Source organism: Vigna umbellata, chromosome 6 (assembly GCF_029865625.1).
Source record: "Vigna umbellata cultivar VRB3 chromosome 6, Vumbellata_1.0, whole genome shotgun sequence".
Taxonomy (NCBI): domain Eukaryota; kingdom Viridiplantae; phylum Streptophyta; class Magnoliopsida; order Fabales; family Fabaceae; genus Vigna; species Vigna umbellata.
The window spans coordinates 4,731,899-4,748,728 of NC_142170.1; the positions used below are offsets into that span (position 1 = coordinate 4,731,899).

The window sequence follows — 16,830 nt, forward strand, 5'->3', positions numbered from 1 at the left end:
CTTTCATCATTGTTCATCTAGGTTCACCATGAATATGGTGAACTAAACCTTGAATGTTTGTTAGGGAATCAATGTAATCTTTTGAAGCTCTCATATATGGAATTTGTGCTTGCATCTTAATCTAAGACTTATGCTTTCTTTCATCATTAGTTAGGGTTTTTCCTCTTTGCTCAATGCTTGCTTTGTTTAACTCATTCAATGCATGATTATTGGTTTTGTCGATACGGGAACGTACGGGGAAGTCTAGATCCGGGGAATTTCTCCCAATAGTATATTGGTTGCCTTAAGCTCCTGTGCTAAAAAAACTAATTATTAGGAATGCTAGGAATCGTATGAACTCATAATTAGGGAGAAGCCTTCTTGAAAGGTAATTTAGAGAGTGGCATTAACAATGATGACTTGAATGTTGAATTCCTAAAATATATGAGAGTGGATAAGATGAAAGTGACCCCCAACAACATATTCATCAATATATTTCATTGAAAGTGCTTGTCTTTTGTTTTAGCCATTGATCAACCTCATGCATACATGTTTATTTTCGTCTTTTGCATAGTAAAATCCAATTATTTTGTTCTTAAGTCTTAGCTAATTAACAAATCACATAACTAAACTAGGCCGTGAGTCCTTTGGGAGAACGATACTTGGTCTTACCGAGTTTATTACTTGAAATGATTCGGTCATACTTGCCGATTGTTAAACAAGTTTGTGACATCATATTTTGGTGATCATAAATTTGTCCATCAAGTTTTTGGCGCCGTTGCCGGGGACTCTGGTTTAACTGGTTAATTTGTGTGATTATTGATTATCTTTGACTTTAATTTTGAATTTTTGTTTTTATTTTCTGTTTTTATTTTTTCGGTTTTTATTTGATTTGGTTTTATTTTATTTGATTTGATTTTATTTTATTTTATTTGATTTGATTTGATTTGATTTGATTTGATTTGATTTGATTTTATGTTATTTGATTTGATTTGATTTGATTAGATTTATTTTATTTTATTTTATTTTATTTGATTAGATTAGATTATATTTGATTTGATTAGATTAGATTTTATTTGATTTGATTTGATTTGATTTGATTAGATTTTATTTTATTTTATATTATTTTATCTTATCCTCTGAATCTTTTATCTTCTGAATCTATATCTTCTCCTATATCTTTTTGTGCTAACAAATCTTTTCTAGGATTTTGTTTTCTTGTGCATGCAGGAAGCAATTAGAACAAGGAGCAAGAAAACAACAGAACCTCTGCTTGAAGGTCTAGACGAGAGTAGACGGAGGAGAAGAATCCGAACATCTAGAGAACTTTTCCCTTCTCCAGAAACTCTCTTACAATCATCACCACAAGGTTATGTTCATAGCACAGAAAATATGGAGAACAACAATGTTAGAAGAACTCTTGCTGACTACACCAATATAGCTGGACCTCAGCACTTTAACAGTATAGCTAGACCTAGAGTCAATGCAGCTAATATGGAGGTCAAACCAGCACTGATTCAATTGGTGAAAAGCAACCAATTTAATGGGTTATCTCATGAAAGCCCATATGAGCACCTCACTAACTTCAATGAGATTTGCAACACAGTCAAAATTAATGGGGTGCCAGACGAAGCTATCAAACTTAGCTTGTTTCCTTTCTCATTGGGAGGCAATGCTAAGCTTTGGTTGAATTCTTTCCCAGAAGAAAGTTTCACAGAGTGGGAAGCAGTGGTCACAAAATTTTTAAACAAGTACTTCCCACAATCTAAGGTGACAAAAGGCAAGCAAGAGATTTCTTCATTTAAGCAGGGTATGGAAGAATCACTGGGGCATGCATGGGACAGATACAAAAGCTTGTTAAGAAAAACACCCACGCATGGCTTTGAAGATCAGGAAGTAGTCTTAACTTTCCTTGGAGGGCTTGGTTCACAAACCAAGATGATGCTGGACGCCTCAGGAGGAGGCAATATTAAATGGAAAACTCCAGAGGAAGCAACAGAGATTATAGAAAACATGGCTACTAGTGATAATGAGTGTCAACACTCAATTTTGTCCGGGTTGTAAAAAAATGTGTTTTTATTGGTTTTCTATTATTTTCCTTTTATTTTATTTTACCTTTTGTTTTATTCTATTTTAATGTATTTAGGTCTTTGCTTTTAATTCAATTTCTATTTTATTTCTTGTATTCATTTTGTTTTAATAGAGTTAATTAATCAAAATAAAATTAAAAAAATAAAACAAAAATTAAAAAAAAAGAGAAAATAAAAAACGTGGAAAAGGGCGCGTATGGGGGGCGTGTCTGGGGCGAGGGGGACCAGGTGGTTAGAAGGGAATATTTGTCCAAGATTTTGGGAAGGGGGGATTTTTTGGATAAGGGAGAGAAAAAGCAAAGGGGTGGATACGGCTTCTTCGGACCTTCATCTTGAGTCATCATCCAGTCACAGAAGGGCATCCACCATTGGCACGGGCAAAGAAAGACAAGGGCCAGAGGAGGAAGGAGAGGAAGTCACCTGATGGCAACCCCTTTAGGGACTTACCATCCAAAGAAGTATCAACTTCACTCTAAGACCAAGAAAGGGAAGTTGAATAAAGGACTTAATCTTTTCTTTCTAAAAATCTTAAAATGTTATCTTTGCTAAATACTTTTATATTGCTTTTGTAGAATATTAATAAAAGGGAGGAACCATGTCTAAGCAACTCCAAAAGGCTGCCACGTAAGAAAACCAAAGAAGCACAAATGGATGGTTGGTGTCCACGACCTTTGCACTACGTCAACGCCCAAAGACAACAACTCCATCTTCTCCAAATGCTTTGCTGAGTTGGCAACTACAGCTTGCTCCCCAAGCTTCCTCCATATGTTTTACAGCATATGCAATTTAAAATAACTTGCACAATACGTTTTAGAAGCTCTCCTTCTTCTATAAATAGAGAGCTTCATCACTTAAATGGAACTTGAATTGAAGTAAAGAAATGCTGCCAATTTCCAGCTATTACTCTCAAGTTCACCTGTGTGCTTTGTTATCTAGCACCTCCTCTAGCTTCTTTCCCCTTTGGAAAGCCTATTGAGTTAGAGATCTACCAAAACATCCATTCAAACACCACCAGACAATTTCACAAACACCTTGAGTGCGCTCCGAACCTCCACTGTTTCCTTTCATCCGCTGCCAATTCTCTGAGTTGTGGAGCTTCTTCTGCACATCCTGGAGTAGCGTCCATCATTTGGTATCAGAGCCAGACGTTCCACTCACGCTTCAAGAGCTAAGTGCTTTTTCCTTCTTTCTTTTTCTATTTTCCGTCATGTGCTGTCCAACTCTGTCACAATGTGTTTGATTTTTTTTTCTTTCACTTCTATGGTTTGATTTCGTGTTTGTTGTGGATGTTTGATTCCATTCACTGTTTCTTAGTTTTTAATCATCATTTTAATCGGTGCAATTTGGTTGATTGAGTTCAATTCAACTTTGATATTTCATTTCCAGTTTTGTCAAGTCATGTGCATTTTCTTTTGCAGTTTTTAATCTGTCATATGTGTTTCAATCTGTTGTAGCAGTGAATTTTCGTTTGTGATTGAGTCCTGTGCATGTGCTAGCTATATGTTGATCATATAAAGCATTGACATCAACTTCAGCTTTGATCATATGAGCTAAAGCATTGACAAAACAGTTCATTAGTGTTTGTTGTTTTCACTGTCAAATGTTTGATTCTGTTCAGCCTATAATTTTTTTCGTTTTAAATGAGTTCAATGCACTGATAGCTATACATGGATCATATAAAGCAATGAGACATTGTCTAGCTTTGATCACATGAGCTAAATCATTGACAACAAGTTGATTCTGTTTTACAAATTCTGCATAACTTTCCAACTCTGGTGCACTAGTTTGAATCTGTTACAGTGCAAATTTCTTGCTTCTTAAGCCTTGTGCAAGTCTCTTTTGTGTTGTTAAGCATTGCTAAAGGTGTAGCAACTCATATTAATCACTGTATTGCAAAAAGTATGGTTGAGTCGTTCAAAATGCTGCAACAAAGTGTTGTTACTGTTTCATCCAAGTTATGCACCGCGCTTCATTTCCTTGCTGTGTTTTAGGTCACCTAATCTCTGCTAGCTCATATTCTAAAGCTAGATCTAGTCAATTAGGACTTTCATAATCTTTGTTGGTGCTTTCCAGCTTTGATTCCACTTAGTTTTCAAATCTGATGCAGTTTTGGTCCAATTTTCTTGAATTTTGGCAACTGCTACTGTCATACGAATCTACTGGCTATTTCTATGCATTCTGAACAATTGAGCAAGTGTATTTTGTCATTTGAAACTTGTGTGCACTGGTCAAATGGTCATTAAGATGAATATATGCAGAATTCACCTTTAAACCATCCAATTTTATTGCATTTTTGGCTACAGCAGAGGTGATTTGATGATTCTGGCTGTTTCTGTGTATTGTGAACATTTGTACAAGTAAATTTTGTCATTTAAAACTTGTAGTTACTGTTCATGTGGTCATTTTTCAGTCCATATTCAAAATCACCTTCTAGATCATTCATTTTGCCTACATTTGGAAGTGCACTAGTGAAATTCTGTTGTAGTGTATTCCTTGGCTGTTAAGTGTTTGCACACATCCAATTTGATGATATAAACTTGTTTGACAAATCATTTGAACCTCACATACACTGCTGCTCATTTTAGCCACTGCTGTTAATTTTTCAGCCCTTTGTAAGGTGCAGAGTTCATTTTTATTGCTGTTTGCCATTGTTCTTCTTAGATTTTTCTTCTTTGGATTGGCAAAAGCTGGGTTTAAGTTTCCAAATACATTTATATGCTTATCCAAGTGTATAGCAATCATAAAAAGCACTTTAAACCCCGCAATCCAGATTTGAAAGGTCAAAAACCAGAAAACACAAAATCTGTTGTTCTTTGTGGCATTTTGTCAAACAGTTTGACATTTTCATCAAACACTTTCACTGCACTTGAATTTGCTCTTTGTTTTGAGTTTTTCTTGCTTTTCTAATCTGTTCTAGACCCTATCTTAAGTTCCTTTTGTGTGTTAGCCTTTATTCCAGCCCCAAAGTGTTTAGAAATCACCTTTTCTGGACTTCCATATTCTGTGTCATATTACTTCTGCATTCAACTTGGATGCACCATTCTTTTGATCACTCACGGGTTTTTGTGATTCTTGTTTGCTGGAACATCATATTTTGGTGGAGTTTTAACATCCAGTTAAGCCTTATCAAAGGGGTAGCATCTTAAGGAGTGGAGGTCTTGCTAACTTTGCTACAAGGGAACTTCAAGAGGACTTTCCATTGGCTGTCCAGCACTTCTTTGCAGTAGAAAAACATCACTTTAGAGTTATATTTCAGCTCATTTCTTTTGCTGTAGCAGCCACACTTGGCTTTGTATAAATTCTTTTACACTTCTTTGTATAAGTGGCATTCTATCACGGAACCTTTGTGGTAATTTCTTCTTGGTTTTTGAAACTTAAAGTGACTTGGAAAAATGCTTTTCAAGCAATTCCAAGTGCACCATACAACATTGTAATAGTTAGTTTCCACTTCTTAGTGTGAAAGTGTGTCAAGTGGCTCCAAGTGTCATTTGCACTTTCACTTAGAGCCGTGTCTCACTCTTTCATTTCTTTATCATCTTTCTTTCTTTTTGCTTGTTGATATTTGTGTTCTAAGTCTCCGTGATAGCTAGGTGCGCTACCATATAGACAAACCTTCGTTTGGTTTATTAGGAGCATCACATTGTTGCATTCAAAAAAAAGATTTTGAAAGACTTCTATCTAGATATTTTGGTAAGAAACGTCAGGAGACACTCTGGCTAAGGAAGGACAAGGTTTCTAAGCTTGTCCGTTGTGACTCACCTCTCCTTCCTGGGAGCTATTCGGTTTCTTCACCTTTAGAATCTCTATAGAAGTCATTCACCAAATACAAACAAATCCTCTTTTCCAAAAGTTTTGATTCATACTTGTGCAAGGCTTTCAAATTTTGTGAAAACACTTTCTCTACTTCACAAGCATGAGTCACTCTAGTGTTCAAGGTAACACCAATCATGATCAGGACAACATAGAGTTAAGAGAAGAGCTCAATAGAACCAAGGCTGAGTTACATGAACTAAGGCAAATGGTCGCCAATCTTACTCTCATTCAAAGAGGGCATTCACAAGGGGATCACTCTCATAGGCAAAACCATGATCATGATGATCATTCCCAACATAGTGGTCACCATAGTTATCACCCTTATGATCACTATCAACGCCCTCCTAGGCGTCATCATAACCATAGAGACCATCATGTGGAACCTAAACTTGACCTTCCATCCTTCTATGGAAGAGACAATGTAGAAGAATACTTTGAGTGGGAGATGAAGGTCGAACAGATTTTTGAGTGCTACCACATAAATGATAGGAGGCGAGTGACCTTAGCTACTTTGACCTTTCAAGGAGCAGCCCTCTATTGGTGGACATCCATCATAAGAGATCAAAAGATGCATGGCGACTACACCATCCAATACTGGAATGAATTGAAAGCAGCCTTACATAGAAGGCATGTCCCAGCCTATTATGCTAGAGAAGTCATGGACAAGCTCCATCGACTTCAACAAAGAAACATGAGTGTTGAGGAATACCGGCAAAAGTTAGAATTACTCATGTTAAGAGCTGGGATAAAAGAGGAAGAGAGATTCACCATAGCTAGGTTCCAAAGCGGTCTTAACTATGAGATCAAAGATAAGGTAGAACTTTTACCTTATTTAGATCTCAATGATTTTGTGCAGCTATGTGTGAGAGTGGAAGAACAAATTAGAAGAAAAGCTTCCACTAAAAGGAACTACCCTACCACCTCCGACTATAGGACAGATCCTAAGAGGGAGGGTAGTCCAAAGAGGTACGAAAAGCCTCAAGAAAAAGAAAAAGAAAAAGAGAAAGAGAAAGTGAGAGGTAAAGAAAGAGAGAGAGAGCAAGAAAGAAATACCTTTCACAAAGAATCTTCAAAAGAAACAAGGGGTAGAGAGACCAAATGCTTTAAGTGTGGAGAGAGAGGACATTATTCTTCTGAGTGTCCTCGCAAACGGTCTACTTATCTCTTAGACCATCAAAGTCAAAATGGAGATTCTTCTAGTGACTCAGATACTTCTATATCTGAGGAAGAAGCCTTACCTTGTGAAGGTGAGTTATTATTGGTAAGACGAATTCTTGGAAGTCAAACCACTGAACTAGAACAATTACAAAGGGAAAACCTATTCAGAACAAGATGTAAAATCTTTGAAAACACTTGTTCATTGATTGTGGATAGTGGTTCCTCTTGCAATTGTTGTAGTTCTGGAGTGGTGAACAAATTGTCCTTACCTACTATTTCTCATCCCAAGCCTTATAAGCTTCAGTGGATAATAGAGGATGAAGAAATAGTAGTGAACACACAGGTAACCATACCAATATCCATTGGCAATTATGAAGAAAATGTTTTATGTGATGTTGTTCCAATGGATGCTGGGCATGTATTACTTGGTAGGCCATGGCAATTTGATCATAATTCCACTCATGATGGCTATACCAACAAAATAACTTTCTTCCATAAAGGCAATAAAATCACATTGATTCCTCTTACACCTGAACAAGTGAAAGAGGATGAGATAATAATCAAAGAAAAAATTGAAAAAGAAAGAAAACAAGAAAATAGGTTGGCCAAGCAACCTTCTCAAGAAAAGAAGAAGGAGACAAAGGTATGCATGTTGTTAACTTCTTCATTAAAAGGTAAATACCTTGAATCTTCTTCTCAAAAACACCACTTTGTTTCTTCATTTTATCATGAGGAATGTTCAAAACAAAGTGAATTCAAAAAAATATTAAAGGCCAATACTTCTTTTAAAACCATTTTTGTCAAAAGGCCTTCATTTTATCTTTTTATCTTTGCATATACTTCATTCATCATACTAATTTTTGCTATTTTTTGTAGATATATTTTTGATCCCGGTGGCCAATAGCACCCAAAGTTGTGCTTCTTTCTTTCTTCCCGATTTGAGGACAAATCGTTTTAAAGAGGGAGGGAATGATGGCAACCCCTTTAGGGACTTACCATCCAAAGAAGTATCAACTTCACTCTAAGACCAAGAAAGGGAAGTTGAATAAAGGACTTAATCTTTTCTTTCTAAAAATCTTAAAATGTTATCTTTGCTAAATACTTTTACATTGCTTTTGTAGAATATTAATAAAAGGGAGGAACCATGTCTAAGCAACTCCAAAAGGCTGCCACGTAAGAAAACCAAAGAAGCACAAATGGATGGTTGGTGTCCACGGCCTTTGCACTACGTCAACGCCCAAAGACAGCAACTCCATCTTCTCCAAATGCTTTGCTGAGTTGGCAACTACAGCTTGCTCCCCAAGCTTCCTCCATCTGTTTTACAGCATATGCACATTTAAAATAACTTGCACAATACGTTTTAGAATCTCTCCTTCTTCTATAAATAGAGAGCTTCATCACTTGTAAATGGAACTTGAATTGAAGTAAAGAAATGCTGCCAATTTCCAGCTATTACTCTCAAGTTCACCTCTGTGCTTTGTTATCTAGCACCTCCTCTAGCTTCTTTCCCCTTTGGAAAGCCTACTGAGTTAGAGATCTACCAAAACATCCATTCAAACACCACCAGACAATTTCACAAACACCTTGAGTGCGCTCCGAACCTCCAGTGTTTCCTTTCATCCGCTGCCAATTCTCTGAGTTATGGAGCTTCTTCTGCACATCCTGGAGTAGCGTCCATCATCACCAGATACTCGCAGCTAGTAGCAGCCTTAGAGCTCCGAGAGGTAAGCCTCTTGCTCACCTGTGTGGTCATGTATGCTTACTGTATAACTGCCTTTTATGCTTATTCCATTTTGCTTATGCTACGGTGAGTCTGCCACATTCCCCATTTTAGAATCTTATAGCATTCGTTTATCCTTTTCCTCTAAGCATCAATCTTCATCCCTTCTTGACACTGAACCTCCAACACCCTTCATCCATATTCACCCACTGCCACAAGTCATATTAACACCCACGGCCATCATCAATCTTCACCTCCAACACTTGATTTCCCCATACCCGTGATCATCTCCATTCCCTGCTGCAACTCCCACCCATCATCACAGGCACACACGCAAACTTTGTATTCCTCCATTTACTCAACAAAACCTCATTCCCTCATTCAATCATCAACCATCATCCATATTCACCCACTGTCACAACCATCTTGGCACCCACGACCACTACTAACACCTCACGGCCACCACCTATCTTCACCCGTCATTGACTACACCATTAACTGCAAAGAAAAAAAAAATCAAAATCTGTCTTCATTGCTCTGGCAACAAACAACACCAAAACAGATTCAAATCACCAAAAGAGGAAAACCTAAACACAAAGATAAAAGAAATTTGTAGAACAATCATCTGCCACGCCAGCGATGGTGGCTGGGAGTTACGCCGCCGTGAGTTAGGGTCGAACAAGGGGGGTGCCGGTGGCGGCGTTTCTACCCCAGGCGTGAAAGGGAGACCCGTGAGGAGACCTGTGAGCAGCGAAGGCGTTTCCAACATTAGCGTTTGCCGCCGGTGATGTCTCTAGTCCAGCTATAGGACGCGGCGGTGTGGCATCGGAGGCAGCGGTGGCCGCGAACGGAGGGTAGCGTCAGTGTGTGTGGCGGAGGCGGGACCCTCCCTCGGGATCGCCGTTTTCGAAGGGAGAAGAGTGGAGACGGTGGCCGGCACTGGCAGAGGCGGCGGTGAGCTTATGGACAGAGCAAGAGACCTTGGGTCTCTGGATAGCGTGTAAGTGATAACAGTTGAAAAACTGTTATTTTCATGATTAAAATTGACACTAAAAGCAACCTTTATACTTAGAAACTAGCTTGAAATCATGCTTTTCTTCATATTTTTAGAAATAAGAGAGCTGGACAGGTTTATGCTTGATTTCAGTGTTTTTGTGCAGGTTTTAAGGTGAATTTGGTGAAAGAAGTGAAGAAGGAGAGAGATGAAATCAGAAAAGACAATAAAAAGTGCAAAAGGAGAAGCCGAAGTCACCGCTCAGCGGCAGTTTACCGCTGAGCGGCACTCAGGAGCTTGCGGGAGGTCCGCTGAGGGGCAAAATGGCCGCTGAGGGGAGCAAACAAGTCACGCACTCACCGCTGAGCGGTATTTTACCGCTGAGCGGCACTTTAATGGGCTTGGACTTGACTTTTTGTAATTTACGAATGATATATAAACTTTAGGGTTTCCTAGGGTTAGGCATCTTTGGCAGAAACGAGGCAAACACTCTCTCTTCCACCCCTTTGAAGGAGGATCTTGGATGCTGAGGCTTCCTCTTCACCTTTTTAGGGTTTATTCTTTCATTCTTTCATTGTAATTCATCTAGGTTCACCATGAATATGGTGAACTAAACTCTGTATGTTTGTTGGGGAATCAATGTAATCTTTTGAAGCTCTCATATATGGAATCTGTTTTTACATCTTTTAATTAAGACTTATGCTTTCTTTTCATCATTAGTTAGGGTTTTTCCTCTTTGCTTAATGCTTGCATTGTTTAACTCATTCGATGCATGATTATTGGTTTTGTCAATACGGGCACGTACGGGGAAGTCTAGATCCGGGGAATTTCTCCCAATTTTATATTGGTTGTCATTAAGCTCCTGCACTTATGAACTGATCATTAGGAATGCTAGGAATTGTATGAACTCGTGATTAGGGAGAAGCCTTCTGGAAAGGTACATTAGAGAGTGGCATTAACAATGATGATTTGACTGTTGAATTCCTAAAAATATATGAGAGTGGATAAGATGAAATTGACCCCCAACAACATATTCATACATAAATTTCATTGAAAGTGTTTATCTTTTGATTTTTGCCATTGATCAAAACTTCATGCATACATGTTTATTTTCTGTCTTGCATATTAAACTCCAAATATTTTGTCTTTTAAGTCTTAACTAATCAGTAACCAACACAACTAAACTAGGCCGTGAGTCCTTTGGGAAGAACGATACTTGGTCTTACCAAGTTTATTACTTGAACGATTCGGTCATACTTGCCGATTGAAAACAAGTTTGTGACATCATAATTTGGTGTTCATAAATTTGTCCATCAAGTTTTTGGCGCCGCTGCCGGGGACTCGTGGTTTAACTGGTTAATTTGTGTGATTATTGATTATCTTTGACTTTAATTTTGAATTTCTGTTTTTATTTTCTGTTTTTATTTTTTTGGTTATTATTTTATTTTTATTTTATTTTATTTTTCTGTTTTTATTTTTCTGTTTTTATTTCCTATCTTCTTATCTTTTCAATTATATCCTTTGATTTTTTTTCTCTATCTTTTTGTGCTAACAATTGTTTTTAGGGTTTTGTGCCTAATGTCTGCAGAATGCAATTTGGTCAAGAATTTAACTATATGGGCACTCAATTCTACTAAAGTAATCTCAACCACTGGTGGGAACATGACTCAAGCATGGATCAAAGCCAAATTTGGCAAGCTGCTGGACAATTTGAGAACCAACCACAACAACAATGGCAGCAACAACCCTTTCTATCAGGAAGTTTGGATAGGTTGGAGGACACCCTTCAACGATTTTTGAAAAATTCTGACTCTACTCAGAAAAGCATTGAAGAATCATGTAAAAGAATGGAGATGCAACTTCGTTACATCAATCAGAGATTGAATGATGATGTTAATACTGAAGTTAACCTTAAGGAGGAAGGGCAAGTCATTATCACTGAAAGTGACAAGATTCTTGATGAGGAAAAATTAGAGGGAGATGAGGAAAGGGTAGAGAGAAAAGAGAAAGAAGAGTTGAGTGAGAAAGATAAAGATGAAGAAAAAGAAAAAGAAGTGGTTGAGAGAGAAGAGAGAAAGAAAATTTGTGTGAAAATAAAGAAGTTGAGGAGAAAAAGAGAAGGGAAGAAAAAAATAAAAGAAAAGAAAAAGAGAAAATTTGGGGAGAGAAAGCGTAAGAAAAAGAAGATGAGAGGAAAGAAGAAGGAATCATATGAAAAATCCCATCCTCATCTAAAGAAGAATCATAGGAAGGAAAAGAAATTCAAGTGCTTTATGGAAATCTTCAAGAAATTGAAGATTAAAGTTCCTATGATAGAGACACTGCAACAGGTTCCTGGTTTGATTAAATTTCTAAAGAAGTTCAGTAGAAAGAAGAAGAAAAAGAAGATGGAACTTGAACTTTACTGTGTTAAGCTAGTGACGTTAAAAGAGCGCTTGCTGGGAGGCAACCCAGTGAATTTAAAGACTTTTGATTTGGTTTTGTAATTTTTAATTTGTGAACATTATTTTTGTAATTATTTTGTTGGAGATAGCATCTACTGAAGGATGCTAGGTGGTTAAGTATCTACTGAAGGATACTATGTTTGTAACACCTACTGATGGGTGTTGGTAAGAAAATTTTGCACCTACTGATGGGTGTTGGTGGATTTTGGGTCAGGCTCGTGACGTTAAACAAGCGCTACCTGGGAGGCAACCCAGTTGATTGAATATTTCTGTTTGTTTATTTTAGTTAGGGTTTGCATAAGCATTTTGAACATTGACTTGCAGGGAACCAGTGAGGGGCACATATGGGAGGCACGTAGGTTAAGAAAAGAAGGAGAAGAACACCTCACGAAAGTGCCACTGAGCGGTACTTTACCGCTGAGCGGTACTCTCGCAGAATGGGTTTTAGTTCCCCTTAGCGGGACCCGAGCCCATTAGGGTATTTTTAAACCCTAAGCTGCGTATTCTTTCACACTTTCAGATTTTTCTCTGCACAAACACTCCCACATACCTTCTCCAAGGTTTTCCACATCTTTTCACTCTTCCCTCTTAAGAAAATTTCTCTTCCACTCACTTTTTCACTAGTGTGCCATTAAAGTTTGGGGTTGGAAGAGAGCATTCTAGCTTGGAAGCATTCTCATTGCATCTAGTATCTTCACCCAAGTAAGTAAAATGCATTTTGTTCATTCTAGGGTTTTGATTTTGAATATGATGGTCAAAGCATGAAGATTTAGGGGTTTTGATTTCTTGGCATGATTTGATGATATATTTGATGTTTGAACCGATTAAACTGCATGATTATGAACCGGAAAACTGAAAATTGCATTTGGGTGGAGTTAGGAAAGCTTTAAAATAGGTTTTTCAAAAATCTGCAGAGTTACCGCTAAGGGGTAAACTGCCGCTGAGCGGCACTCTGCCAGATTTGATTTTTCTGGTTTTGTGTGATCTGGAATGTGGTACTGGTGGCGCTGAGGGGGAATTCTGGCCCTCAGCGGTGGTTTAGCTTCGAAAGGAGTTGTGTTCTGTGTTTTACTAATGATTAACATCATGTTCTGTGATTTTGTTTGTGTTTTGAATGTAGGAATGGCATCCTCATCAGGAAAAAGATTGAAAACCATGGCAACCAAGAGAAAGGAAAAGGAACCAGAGCAACCCCAATCTAGCAGGTTCCTCTCTAGAAAACATGAGAAGCACTTTAGGGTGGTTCAGGACAGGAGACTTCTGATGGAGAGAAAGGTTGGAATGATACCTAACTTTGCTCCTCAGTTTGGAGAGCAAGTGTTAGGGAATGATTGGGGAAAGCTAGCTACTTATCCTGCACCTGCCAACATAGCTGTGGTAAAGGAATTTTACACCAATGCAAAGAAGATTGGTGATTATCCAGCTGAGAATTATTTGGGCTATGTCAGAGGCCATGCTATCACGTATGATCCTGATTCTATCAATAACTTCCTGGATACTGAGTGGGCTGGTGAGCAGTGCCAGTTTGCTCTTTGCATGGAGGAAGGTGCTGATTATGAGGATGTGGAGAGAGTATTGTGTATACCTGGAGGACACTTCCAAAGGAATAGATCTGGCTCAGTGGTTAACATTAGGAGGACGGATTTGACTCCTCTTGCAAAGTATTGGATGGCGTTTTCTCATGCCAACATTCAGCCATGTTCACATGTGTCAGATATTACTCTCAGTAGGGCACTATTCATCTACTGTGCTATCAGAAGCTTAAATGTCAATATTGGGCAGGTGATAGCTGATGAAATAAGTATGTGCGCCAACACCTCAAACAACAAAGCACCATTAGGACATCCTTCTTTGATTACTCACCTTTGCAAGCTAGCTGGGGTGGATATATCAGTTCCACCATTTGAGAGGCCAAGAAAAGCTATTGATGAGGCCTATTATAGACAGTACTGTGGAGGTGAGGAGGCAGCTCAGCCAGTCCCACCACGCCGTGCTTGTAGAGAGAGAGGGCCAGCACAGAGCCAGACATCTGCTGGGACACATGAAGCAGAGCCATTCCAGATGAGGGACATGTATATGTCTCTTATAGGGGCTCAGTTGCAGTCCATTCACAGAGGGCAGGTGGCCACTGCTGAGATGATTGTGGGGATGTATGATACACCTCCAGCCCACAGGTGGACTATGGATGAATTCCATAATGTGGTAGCATGGCCAGAGGAACCAGTGCATGGAGGAGGAGCTGAAGCAGCTGAAGCTTCAGCTAGAGATATGGAAGAAGATGAAGCTGATGAGGATGATGCATTTGAAGATGATGAAGATGAGGAGGAAGAGGAAGATACAGAGGACAGCTCAGATTGATGAGGAGCTGAGATAGCATTTACTGATGAATGCTATCATGTGCTTATGTTTTGTGGTTTAAGTTTTCTGAACTTATTTGTTTTTGTTTTTAGATTAGGGTTTGATGTACTCTATTGAACATCTGGTTTGTTATGATGGTTTGCTATTAACTGTGATTTTGTGATAAGTAATTCTGAATGATGCTTATGATTGATTGATGTTGAGATGATGTGCACATTAAAATGCTTATACAGGTGATTCACAAGCTTTGTGAACAAATGCAGGATATCATGATTGTGATTGTAAAATTAAGCAGGATGTGTATGTCAAATGTAAATGAGCTTATATGTGAGATTTTGAGCTCCAGAGTTGTTATTGTTGAATGCTATTACTTTGAAAGCATGAATAGTTTTGCCCAGGTTTTCTATGATTGAATCAATTGCTTGTTTTGCATCATATGATCAAGGTCGTTTGTTGGAACCTTTTTATTGGCCAAATTTATAAAAATTAGCCCACTAAAAAAGAACACTTTGTGTTCTATCCTTTGAACCCTTAGCTTTGAATACACACTGAAAACCCTTGATTGAAAATCTTTACCTTGAGTTAAGTAGAAGATCTTGTGTGGTATTGTTAAATGTTCAAGTTTGGGGTTGTTGGGAAAACATGAAAAGCATTGAGCTAAGAGCTAAAAAGTAAGAATATGCAAAGAAAAAGAAAAGAAAAGAAAAAGAAGTAAAGCTCAATGCAAAGGCAAAAAGAAAGTTGGGAATGAATAAGATGATTGTGTTGTTATGATTATATTAACTCAAGGATTTTGTGATCCAGAAAAACCAATTTTCTTGTTAGCCCAGCCACATTATAAGCCATTAAAAAGTCCTTGTGATGATGCATGCTAGTGAATGTTTTTGATTGTGGTAAAATGAAAGGAAAAATTGATTCATGTGACATTGTGATGGTAGAGTGAATGAGTGATTACCTCTTATACACTTGTGTGTGAGTGAAACACTTTACCTAGTGAGGAAATATTCCATTAGCACATGAACATCCATGCTTAATTGATTGGTTATTCATGAAAAAGAGCATTTGTTGGGTATTAACTGATTTTGTGAAACACTAAAGCATGTGCACATCTTGATTCAAATCTTGATCATAAATGATTAATGTTTTTACTTATCTTGAAAAGAGGATTTTTAGAATGAGTGAACCATCATATGAATTGGTTGAAGATAGAGTTACATCTTGTTTGCTTGAGGACAAGCAAAGTTCTAAGTTTGGGGTTGTGATAACAGTTGAAAAACTGTTATTTTCACGATTAAAATTGACACTAAAAGCAACCTTTATACTTAGAAACTAGCTTGAAATCATGCTTTTCTTCATATTTTTAGAAATAAGAGAGCTGGACAGGTTTATGCTTGATTTCAGTGTTTTTGTGCAGGTTTTAAGGTGAATTTGGTGAAAGAAGTGAAGAAGGAGAGAGATGAAATCAGAAAAGACAATAAAAAGTGCAAAAGGAGAAGCCGAAGTCACCGCTCAGCGGCAGTTTACCGCTGAGCGGCACTCAGGAGCTTGCGGGAGGTCCGCTGAGGGGCAAAATGGCCGCTGAGGGGAGCAAACAAGTCACGCACTCACCGCTGAGCGGTATTTTACCGCTGAGCGGCACTTTAATGGGCTTGGACTTGACTTTTTGTAATTTACGAATGATATATAAACTTTAGGGTTTCCTAGGGTTAGGCATCTTTGGCAGAAACGAGGCAAACACTCTCTCTTCCACCCCTTTGAAGGAGGATCTTGGATGCTGAGGCTTCCTCTTCACCTTTTTAGGGTTTATTCTTTCATTCTTTCATTGTAATTCATCTAGGTTCACCATGAATATGGTGAACTAAACTCTGTATGTTTGTTGGGGAATCAATGTAATCTTTTGAAGCTCTCATATATGGAATCTGTTTTTACATCTTTTAATTAAGACTTATGCTTTCTTTTCATCATTAGTTAGGGTTTTTCCTCTTTGCTTAATGCTTGCATTGTTTAACTCATTCGATGCATGATTATTGGTTTTGTCAATACGGGCACGTACGGGGAAGTCTAGATCCGGGGAATTTCTCCCAATTTTATATTGGTTGTCATTAAGCTCCTGCACTTATGAACTGATCATTAAGAATGCTAGGAATTGTATGAACTCGTGATTAGGGAGAAGCCTTCTGGAAAGGTACATTAGAGAGTGGCATTAACAATGATGATTTGACTGTTGAATTCCTAAAAATATATGAGAGTGGATAAGATGAAATTGACCCCCAA

The 16,830-nt window shown here is 38.1% G+C and overlaps 1 protein-coding gene and 1 pseudogene across 1 annotated transcript; one reads left to right on the plus strand and one right to left on the minus strand.

Moving 5' to 3' along the window:
- The window catches only part of LOC148196622 (uncharacterized), a 29,706-nt pseudogene that overhangs the window by 5,361 nt on the left and 7,515 nt on the right, over nt 1–16,830 (minus strand).
- Nucleotides 5,983–9,764, plus strand: LOC148196623 (uncharacterized). The gene is made up of 4 exons (XM_088092834.1): nt 5,983–7,683; nt 8,162–8,243; nt 8,529–8,764; nt 9,558–9,764. Exons 1-4 carry the CDS (start codon nt 5,983–5,985, stop codon nt 9,762–9,764), a joined length of 2,226 nt encoding a protein of 741 aa, XP_087948960.1.

What these genes read in the sequence shown, in the direction of transcription:
- LOC148196623 (XM_088092834.1), top strand. Translation starts at nt 5,983, where the DNA reads ATGAGTCACTCTAGTGTTCAAGGTAACACCAATCATGATCAGGACAAC. An exon ending in CAAAGAAGCACAAATGGATG is followed by an intron (nt 8,244 to 8,528) that starts GTTGGTGTCCAC and finishes TTTGTTATCTAG; the next exon opens with CACCTCCTCTAGCTTCTTTC. An exon ending in CAGCCTTAGAGCTCCGAGAG is followed by an intron (nt 8,765 to 9,557) that starts GTAAGCCTCTTG and finishes TGATGTCTCTAG; the next exon opens with TCCAGCTATAGGACGCGGCG.